This window comes from Poecilia latipinna, unplaced genomic scaffold, assembly GCF_001443285.1.
Source record: "Poecilia latipinna isolate Pla-1442-1.1 unplaced genomic scaffold, P_latipinna-1.0 Scaffold15, whole genome shotgun sequence".
NCBI classification, from domain to species: domain Eukaryota; kingdom Metazoa; phylum Chordata; class Actinopteri; order Cyprinodontiformes; family Poeciliidae; genus Poecilia; species Poecilia latipinna.
Genome location: NW_015112631.1, coordinates 292,971 through 303,965, shown reverse-complemented (window position 1 = coordinate 303,965; position 10,995 = coordinate 292,971). Strand labels below are relative to the sequence as shown.

The 10,995-nt window shown below is 38.4% G+C and overlaps 1 protein-coding gene across 3 annotated transcripts; it reads right to left on the bottom strand.

Moving 5' to 3' along the window:
* Positions 1–2,044: 2,044 nt before the first annotated feature.
* LOC106947546 (THAP domain-containing protein 5-like) lies at positions 2,045–10,973 on the bottom strand. Of its 3 annotated transcripts, XM_015032629.1 has the most exons (6): positions 8,263–8,518; positions 6,804–6,987; positions 5,688–5,850; positions 5,141–5,642; positions 3,935–4,121; positions 2,045–2,455 (listed from the first exon to the last, which is right to left on the bottom strand). In XM_015032629.1, exons 1-6 carry the CDS (start codon positions 8,334–8,336, stop codon positions 2,318–2,320), a joined length of 1,248 nt encoding a protein of 415 aa, XP_014888115.1. In that variant the 5' UTR covers positions 8,337–8,518; the 3' UTR covers positions 2,045–2,317. The 3 variants fall into 3 exon arrangements, with proteins under 3 accessions (XP_014888115.1, XP_014888126.1, XP_014888108.1); XM_015032640.1 differs by lacking the exon at positions 8,263–8,518 and adding an exon at positions 9,833–10,973 and having other exon boundaries at positions 5,141–5,850; XM_015032622.1 differs by having other exon boundaries at positions 5,141–5,850; positions 8,263–8,517.
* Between the last annotated feature and the right edge of the window lie 22 nt (positions 10,974–10,995).

Below are 10,995 nucleotides of genomic sequence, written 5' to 3'. Positions count from 1 at the left end.
CTTCTGGGAGAGTTAAGGTTTTAACTGTTTGTTTTCAGAGGGTAGAGTGGTCAGAGTAGAACTACTTTAACATATTTTTACTCAAGAAAAAGTAAAAAGTGGCCTTCCAAGAAATTACTCAAGTGTAAAACAGTATTCGGTAAAAACGCGACTCAAGAAACTGATCAAAACTTCAATCAATTAATATTTAAAAATTACATCATTAGAAGGACCAAAATATAAAGTTATGAGGATGTTTTTTTATTTGAGGACCAAAATTAAAATAATTAATTAATTAGTATAAGGGCCACACTAAAAAGGGCCACACTAAAAAAATATCATAACTTTATCCTTCTACGACTTTATCGTAAAACTATCAGTTTTGACTTTACTCTTGCAATATGTTATTCTCATAATAGTACTTTTTTATTTTTTTATTGCTATGGCCCTAATACTCCATCACACAAAACAACAAAACCAGGCAAAAGAAAACATTGTCCAAATCCATTCCTTTCAAAATGAAATTTTAACAAAACCTGCAGGTGTGTGTCTGTGTCTGCTGAATTTTTGGTTAAAACATGTNTTTCATTCAATGGGTAGAAAATCCAGAAATTTGAATAAAATAAGAATAGGGATAAGTAATCAAGTACAGCTAATAGTACATTTTCCCAAAAAGTTACTAAAGTAATTGTAGCTATGTAAATGTTACTAGTTACTAACCAACTCTGTTTTCTTGCAGTTCGGACTGCGTTTTTCGTTTGATTTTTAACCAGGAAGCACATTGGCTAAACCGTGGGCGAAACAGTCACTGGGACTGACTACTATATATTACATTGAGGGACAGTAACTTTAACATTACATAAACCTTTCTGAAGCTCACGACTTGAAAACCAGACGGGCCAGGGGGCAGCCGTCCCCCCCGCCTCCCCCATAGATCCGCGCCTGGCTTAGTGAAATAATCGCTGATCATTTGACCGTAACGTCATATAATGAGTTAGTTCGATGCTATGAAGCTTACCGGAAATTGCCTGCGTTGTAAACAACCATCCTCCACTGCAAAGAGAGAAGTAGCGAGCCGAACAAGATGGCTGTTGATGTAGCATAGCCTACACGGACTCATTTGTTCACTTCCTCTGACGCCATTGCTAAAGCTACAGGTAGCGCAGAAAATCGACGTCACTCATAGTCTCTCCTTCCGTTTGCTGATTGGCCTGGTTGAAGTTCCACCGGAGAAATCAAAGTAAATGGGAGATTAAAATCGAGCGGAAGCCAGATTACGGACATATAAAAGGTGTATATTTTTATGTGATATATTTTAAAACCTCAAAACGAAAATAAAATTATTGTTAATCCATCAATTGTCCAATTACACTTTCCTAGCGCCTAACTAACGTGCAGGTCACCATTACTGGGGAAGATTGGTGATCTGATCTGGACAGACGTTATGAAAATCCATTTGCTGGTCCACCTGCCAATCAAAATGAACAACAACCAATAAAGGATTCAGTTTGTAAATGTTTGTAAAAGAAACAACAAAAAACATTTGACATTTTCTCTTTAACTCTCATCAGGAAAATTTGCAGCGCTCGGCAGGAAGCTCCACTCGTCTGTTTACGCTACAAGTATTCTTCAGAAACTTAAATTAAATGATAAATTGTGAGCATTTATTCATATAATGTATGGGAATGTTATGTGTATAACATTTAGGTGTTGGATCGGGTCTTTGTCTCAGTTATTTCAGGTCCAATCTTTCAGTGATTAACTCATTTGGACGCAGCGGACTCTACTGCCCTCTAGTGGAAAGACAGCAAATACAGACGTACTAATGTGAAAGCCTTAAAACCTCTAAATGTGCATCATAAATAATCTGCATCACCACTTTTCATTTAAACTAAACGATTTTCTGAGATATTCCCAACAATCATTCATAAACCTAAATTTTAACCATATTTGCAGATTTTGTTCTTATCTGTGAATGTTATGATGCATCATTTCAAACTATCCACATGCAGAAAGTGCAGTTCACTGATTTGTGGTGACAGTTTAACGCAGACCAGAAGCTTTAGACTTTTTGTAAATTTATTTTTAATGATCTGTACATTTTCATGAATTTATTTAAAAAATAAATTAATAAGCAAAGAAAAGTCAAACAAGAGCTGGAGTAGGAAGCAAAGACCGTAACAAAAACATTCAGTATTGCCCCGTTATTCATTATTCACAGCAGAAGGAAGAAATCACCTTATTTTGATCATGTATAAAGTTCTGATTATGGAAAACAACAAAATTAGCCTCTTTAGTTAATTGTTTGGCACAGACACAAACAGAATATCCAGTCATTTCATTTCTCGTCTGTATTCAACGCCACCCCTGCATCGTCGCTCAGTGGAGTGTAAAAGTACGCAGCGTCGTCGTCTCCGTAGATGATGGCGACAGTCTCACCGGCGTCCGACACAGATGCACTCGTCTGCAAATACGCCTGGTGGAGAACCAGCGGAGAAAAACATAAGAATGATAACAGCTACTCTACTGCCGGAGCATCAAGCTCATTTTTATTTTGATCTAAATTAAGATTATGAATGCTGGTTGTGCCAGAATGTATCGATAAAACCCATTAATCTGTTAAAATATTAATAAATATCTGGGTCTGCATTCAATAAGTGCTTCTTAAAGTTTAATAATATTGAACAACATTTTGTGATTGTTTTTCTGATTTATATCTGTGCTTGTGTATGAAGCTAAGTGTGACTTTACAGACTATAAATTGACAACTAAGGCTGAGCAACAGTCATAAAAGTAAGAAATGCTGCCCCCTGAAGGTGGGACCAAGCATTACATAAATGGGGGAAAATTAAACAAAATTCACATTTTCCAGGTTTTTGTACTTCCATTTAAGTCTCTACTGCTTTAAAAAAAACAGCCTTAGAAGTCCTTTAAGTAAAAAGGACTTTTTAACACTTTTTTTGGCAAGAAGTTGATGTTCTTTGGTATCTGGAAAATGAGCCTTTCTAAAAACCTTCTGGAATGTAACCTCTCCAATCAGCAGGCACTACCCGTTGCCTAGCAACCCTTCCAAAGCCCAGATCGTTACTTAGCAACCCAAGCACAGTTCCAGCACGTTTGGACAAAACTTACAAAGTATTTTTGGTCTAGTTTCTAGTTTCTAGTGCAAATATTTTAATACACTTGAAATAAGACAAAAGTAACTTTTCACCAAGATAAAGGGTCATTTTTCAGCTCAATAATTTCTTACTACTGATGAAAATATTATAGTTTCACTAGCGGATTATGTCAGTTGTTACTTGTGAAAAATGTTTTGTTTAAACTGGAATAATCTGCAAGTGAAACTAGCACTTCTTAGCTATACTAAAGGATTATTGACTTAAAACAAGCTCCAACATCTTGCTAAAAAGTTACTTTAATTGATTTTTTGTCTTTTTAAAGTGTACTTCAATATTTACAATGGAAACTAAACAAAAAATACTCATTAAGATTGTGTGTTTTTGCAGTATATACACTGTATAATGGCTGCTGGAGAAGACAAGTGTTTTGTTGTTGACTTAGCATCTAGAAACCACTTGCTGCAATACTCTTGTTGACTGAATAATGTTGCATCTGTTGGCATAAAAGTGTAAACGTTGAGTTGGGGGGGCGTGGCCAGCAGCAGCTTACTTGGACTTAAAGGGACAAGACGCCCTAAAACAGCTCTAAATAGGCAGAACTGACTAAAATCTCAATATCTAAAAATGAGTTTGAGCAAAATATGTAATGAAAATGTTTTGCATAGGCCATAGACCCAACCTAACCTGTTCAAGGAAGCATAACAGGTGAAAAACTGGAGGGACTAACTGATGTAACTTGGCTCATGTAGTCTAGAGGACCACATAAAATAGCTATGGTGGGCCAGATTCGGCCCCTGAGCCTTGAGTTTGAGTGAGTGAGGTGTTTGGATAAATACCCTCTCCAGCAGCTGCAGTCGCTCCTCGTTGAGCATGTTGCTCTGCCTCAGCTGGCTCACGGTGTTCTCCAGCCCCAGCAGCTTCTCCAGGTGCCGGCGGTGCCGCTGCTGCAGCACCTTCACCTTCTTCTGCAGCTCGGCCACGATCGCCTCCAGCTGCTCCTTACTCAAGCTGTTCTTGTGGTAGCTGCTCGCGTCACAAAGACACACAAGACGTGAAAACTGCGATTACACATGAGGAAAAGATCTGAGCAACCTGCTGTTTTTATGCTTCCAAGGAACTACGTAATAATGTCGACTTAAAAAAAACAGACGGTGTTTTGTTTCAAAGCTGTCCAAAGAAGCATAATGTCACCTTTAAAACGCCTGACCTGCCGATTCCTGGTTTGACCGAATCCGATTTTTCGACAGTGGCTGATTTTCAGACGTTTGCAGATTCAGAAAATATTGGCGGATAAGATCAATTTCTCATGCAAGTATTGGCTGATTGCCTAAAATTAAGGAATTTAATTTACCCATGAACCTCTAGCATGAATGAACACAAATTAGCTACCAGTTAAAAATGGTCAAAGCCATGATGGATGTGGGTTCTAATAGTTTGGAGTTTTTCTTTATGTTTTAGTTTTATTTCATTGACCTTTAGCCTAATTCTTTTAGTTTTTAGTGTTTTGCTAGTTTTAATTAGTTAAATGTTTATTAGCTCTATAAAAACTAAAGTGAAAGTTTTTATGTAAAATTTTGCCAAAAACTTTTTGCTAATTTTTTTTTAGCAACAAATGTACTAAAACTTTGTTTGCTAATATTAGTTTGTAAAACTAGTGAACAGTTTTATTTGGCCAATTTATTAGTTAAATATGCTATTAATTATATAAACAGAACACTAAAATGTTTTAGTTTGTGTAAAAGCCAAAAACATAAAAAAAAATTTATTAAATTTTTTGCAATTATTTTTTATTATTTAGTTTGATAAAATTAGTTTTGCAAACAATTTTCAGCTGAAAACTAATTAGGAAACAAATTAATTAGTTTTAGTGTGTTTGATACTTTATATTAGTTAAATGTTTAGCTTGTATTATAGCAGTAGTTTAGTTTGTCCACATTTTGGCTCATTTTTAGGTGCAGAATTAAAGTATTGTGATTATGTTTGGAGGCCATTTTCAGTGCATCCAGCTGTTGATGGTGAGGTAAACAGGCATCTGTCCTCACCAGTGCTCCTCCAGCTGCTGGTCGTCCCTCTCCGTCTCCTCCGTGTCCGTCATGGCGTCCCCGTCCTCCGCTTCGTCCAGCCGCTCCAGTGTGAGGACGAGCGATGGCGGCGGCGGCGGCAATGTTGGGACGTGTTTGGACACGATGGGCAGAGTGGACGAGATGGGCTTGGAGCTCAGCGCCGGCGACAGCACCGTGTCGGGGGGGGAGGTGACCCGGGCCGACGTCCCGCCGGGGAGACCGTTGGGTACCGTCTCAAAGTAAGCCACCACTTCCTGCGAGATGTCTTCGCCTGCGAAGGACGCGAGGTCCGGATCGGGCACCGCCTCGTTGAGGACCAGCACGCCGCCCTGGCTTAAGATGGCAGCCGTGATTCCGTTCACCAGCTCCACCTGGCCGTCCTCTGCGGCGCCTTCTGACATCATCAGCAGCTCCGCGGCGCCTGCATCGCTCATCAGGCCGTCTGCTGTCTGGTAGAGGGTCAGTGGAAAGTTCAAACCCGAAGCGACTCCATCGGCCTGGTCCACTCCTGTCTGCAGAGAACCCGCGCTCGCCTCCATCGGACCGGTTTCTCCATGCGGCGACGCGGCGGCGGCGAGCTCAAGCAGGCGGACCGTCTGGTCGGCCGTGGTCCCGTCCGCCGACACGGTGAAGCTTTGGGCTCTCAGGCGCTTCGGCTTCCTCTCGCTGTCGTCCGACGCTTTCCGTTTCTGAACGTGAAAAATAAACTCCGTCAGTTCAGTTTAACTTATTTGATTTTAGCAGAATAATCAAATATGCAGAAATTAGCACAAATAAACCAACTTAGCAACAATTCACAGGACAGAAAAAATTTTATTAAAAGGATAAAAAAAAACAAAAGAAAACATTTAATCAAGAAATAACAGAATGAAACAGGATAAAAACAGAATTCAAGGCCTGCTGTAAGCACTGGAAGAGATTGTTGCATTAAGGTGTACGCTCTTTAAGCTTTCGTTTAAACAAGTTATCATAAATCTACGGAATCTTCTGAGATAATGAGATTTCAGCTGCCTACAATGGAAAAAAATATCAAATCTTGAGTATTCTTGTCCAGTTCTAGAGGGAATATCTTGAAATAAAACAAAATTAAATTACCAGTAACTTTTCAGCAAGCTATAGGAGCTTGTTTTAAGTCAATAATTCCTGAACATTGTTGAATTATTTCACTTTTATCATGATAAAAATGTTTTTTATAAGTTTATCTGCCGATGGAACTAATTTTTTAAAATTAATATTAAGAAATTATTTACCTAAAACAAGCTTCTTTGTATTGCTAAGAACTCTATGCTTAATGGCTACAAACAGCTGCACAACTGTACAGCTGTGCAGCTTTGAAAAGCAGAAGTGGAGCCTCCTGCACAACCAACAAGAATCCAGCAAGTGGTTTCTGGATAGAAAGTAAACAACAAAACTCTTGGTGGGTAAAATCAGCTGGACAATAGTCCTGGTCTTCTAATAATAAAGTGGGCAGAGCTCCGCTTAGGTTGCTAGGTAACGAGGGGCGTGCCCACAGATTGTTGTCCAAACAGCAAACAACATCGACTTGTTTTTTTTTTTTTTCTTAGAAGCAGCAGAAACCCAAGTGGAAGAACGAAAACGTGAAAAAAGTGAATCTAATCTAAAAGGGTTTTATTTCCATTACCTCGGTATCCGGGAAGACCGTCGGCACGGCGTCGGCGTCGAGGTAGCGGATCCCCCAGCGCACCTTGAAGCACGACGGGGAGAAATGTTCGTGGCAGATGTACTGGTGTCGAGAAGGAGTCCAGTTCTCCCGGCCCATATTCCTCACCCACTGCTGCAGCCGGGCCGGGTCCTGGAGCGGGAACCTGGGGAAACACGACTCAGGTTTACAGCAAACCTCACAGTGGTTCATGGAAGCAGAAAGAATCAGAGTTCATTATGAGCCGAAACCAACAGAGTCATCAAGTTTTAGCTTCTGCTCTCGGTTTCTAAGCTGTGATTCGATCCGACTTCTTTCTCAGCTGCAGGTTGTTCTGCTGATTAAAACAACTTCTGCTGAAAACAGAAGTTAACAGAAGACTAACTGTGTTTTAATGACAGAAAGAGGAATATATGAAGCAGGCATGCATTATATTTAGCAAGGTTTTATGGATGAGCCTGTTGCAATAAGAAATCAATCAATAAAGCACATGATAATCATTAAAAAACAAACAAAAAATATTTTTTATCATTTGTGACTTTTTTTCTAGGGCCGAACAAAATCATTTCAAGTGCCACAAATGGCCCCCGGGCCTCACTTTGAACACCCTTGTTTGTCTTGAGATTTGATTCGATATTTTTACAAACCTAGTAAAATGAAGGAGCTTAAGTAGAGATAAAAATAAAATTTTTCACAATTAAATTTAAAAGCAAACATTTGCAATATTAAAACAACGACATGCTCTGTCATAATCGCTTCATAATCTCAGAATATCCTGGTTTTAATATTAGTTGTGGGAAAATGAAGCGCATTGTCTGACGTAGATCAGATAATTTTCTCAAGGCACAAGTTGTTTTTTCAGTTAAATCATTTCATAAGGACAGGGTTCATTTCTGTCCAGCGTCAGTTTGAGCACATTATACTCAACCATGTGGGTAAAAATCAGCTTCTTACGGTAAATAAAACGTAGACCAAAGCTGCACTTTTCTGTAAATACGAATGAAAACAGATTTACATTATTTTCTATGGGTTGCAGTCACTGCTTTGAGTTTGCAGTTGTATGATGACTCGCAGGTAAATGTCACGTGGTTGAACAAATATCTCACTGAAAATTAAAGAAAAACTTTTTGACATCAAAAATGCATAATCTGATTCTGTCGTAACAGAAAAGTCAACCAGTTTTGGATTAAATTATAAATAAATAATTAATGTAAACATTACTTTTAGATTAGTATCGCAGTGAAATCTTCACATGTAATATATTCCGGAAGAACTTCAAAATAAAGTCAATATTAATAATACTAGCGTCATTGATATGTAAAAATATAAACGTAGACAGCGTGTCTTCGCTGAATGCAAGTTTAGACGCCATCTCTACCAGCTAATTTGAATCAACCGTTTTCGAAGGTTAAAAACAAGAAAACAAACGACCCTTACTAACTTGTAAAAGCTCTTCCTCTCGCTGCTGTTCGCGGAGTCGCTCCTGCAGTTCGGAACCGAGCAGTACTTCGGCATTGCTCCGGGATTCTTCTCTTCTCCTACCCAGCCGGATTCATTACAAGGTGAAACCAAAGTCCTTCCCTTCCTGTAGTGATACGTCTGCTTTAACTCGTGTCGTGCGTGTTGTCAATTCACGGCGCTCGACTGACGAACGACGGATCAGCTGGTTTACAAAACGGGACACGTCAAATACCTGCGACCTGTCACGTTGCGAGACGCTCCGCTCGACTCTGATTGGTTACTTCGCGACCGATTACGTCACGAAGATTCGAAAATGTCGGTTCGTAAATAAGACGAAGCGGCGGTAGTTTACAGGATTTAAACCTTGATTGAATAAGCCGTTATCTGCTTTACAATTTAAAAAATTCAAAATTCTAAAAACAACAAACACTGTGAAGAGTCATTGTAACAGTAAAGCTTTTAAAATAAGCCTCTCGTTAAAAATGTTTTAATCTTGTCCAACAGAAACCAAATGAGAAAAAGGCTGAAACGCAAGTGTATTGGGACATTAGTTAGTTTGAGATATGGACAGATATAGATAGTAACTAGTTACAGTTACTTGATTAACTTTTTTGGGGGAAATTGCTTACTTTTCCTGAACCGTTTGTTTAAATGAGACCACTTGTTCATTCACAAGCTTTGATCTGATGTTATTTTCTAACTGCTTGCGCCACTTGAAAGTCAAAAGGACACACTAAAATATATTATCACTTCACCTTATGTTAGCTGACAGTATATTTGATTGGTAAAGTGATGTTTTGTAGATAAGATATTTAATGGAAGACTTAAATATCTAAGCCTTAAAGAAGCAGTATCGTGTATTTTCCAGGTCTGTAGTGCAGTTTTATAAAAATCAAGTAACCGTTACCTTCAGTTGTCATAAAAATGCCTTATACATCAAATACGACTTTTAAAAAAATTGACATTTTAATTTAACAGCTTGAAATTGGGCCTCTGTCTCTTTAAAAACTTTCTAAAACTCTGCCTTCAGGAAGTCATCACAACATGGCTCCTCTATTAACCCTTTAAAAACTTCTTTTTTTTTTACCAGCATTTCACAAAGTAGCTTCTAGAATGAGCTCAGCTGATATGCAGTTCCTCCAGGTGTCTGCTAATTGCTGCTGGCGAGTCTGAAGGAGCTGAAGGGGGAGGGGCTGTTTCTTGAAGGCGGAGCTTGGCCCACCAAGACGTTTTGCACAGCGATTAAAGGATTTCTCAAACATGCCTGACACACTATGTTTTTAACGAGGGAACAACATGGTAACGTGATTTAAAGCTCAATAAAGTTAATTTTACATGAAACTGCCCCTTTAATAAATCAAATCAGCAGTTGATTTGCAATTTGCAGGTCCTTTTGGTTGTTTTTTCCAAATATTTAAAGTCAAACAGTTTCATGTTAAGCTCATTGTGAATCTAAGGCCAGACTTTGATTATGTCTTGCTGTCAAAATGACACCAAGCCATCAGGAAACACAATGTGTGTAAATATCTTTGTTCATCCATCCACTGTACCTGGTTTTCCTTGTGGTGTTGCTGAACCTGCTCCACTCTGCAGCCCTACAAACATTTCAAAAACGGGAAACAAGAGCATTCTATAAACAAAGACACCAGTTTGTTTCAAAAATCACTGGACTGTCTTTTTTTAATTCAATAATTTTCTCCAAACATTACACAGAATCTTTAAATGATACAGTATATATACATACACTAAAGTGTATTCATTTATCTAAAAAGTTCAGGGCCGTTAGACAGTATAGCTGTGCGTTTCACGACAGGATTGTATTCTGGACGTTTTTGTGTAATGTAGAAATTCACACATGGGATAATAAGCCTGAATATGAATTGAAGACTAGAGTGCCATCAGTGTTTGCTAGCTAGCTAGTTGGATGAGCGGACTGTGCAGGAGCTGCCGAGTCGGTGGCACGACAACGATGAAGGATGAAAACATGGAGCGGCGGTACCTTCCCCAGCAGGAAGCAATGCAGAAGTGCAAAATAAACGGTACCAGCAAAATACATCACTAATGGCAAACAGCACCTTTAAAAGTGTACCCAGAGTGGTTTTTTTTTTTTAGATCACAAAGAGTTCAATTTTGTATTCTTGAAATAAAGTGGAACATACTGTAAGTTGGTTTGAGAAACACTGACACACATGCGGCTCCTTAAACCGTTTTACAAACTGCTTAACTGTGAATGCAGGCCAACGTTGCGATGCTAATATCCAGAGTCCTCTTGCTAAAACTGAACAATCATTTTCATTACGTATCTTTGGTACAAACCAGCTAATTCGAGCCATCTGCTGAGCGAATCAGGAGTTTTAAAAACCACACATCTTCACTACAGAAATGTTAAATCTTACCAAGTCTCTTCCATCTGCAAATATCTTCGTACGCTAGCAATAAGAAAACTAATTTACAAGTAACTTTTGAGCAACATGCAGGAGCTTGTTTTAGGAAAATAATTCCTTTAGATCAATGAAAAATACTGGCTCCACTTTTAGATTAATTTACTTCTAACAAGATATTTTTACTGTGATAAAAGTGAAATAATCTGCTGTGGAATTAGTATTATTAATCTAAATTAAGGAATTATTTACTTAAAACACGCTACTATATCTTACTAAAAAGTTAATTTTGTAAGTTAGTTTAATCTTATTTCAAAAGAAATAAGATATTT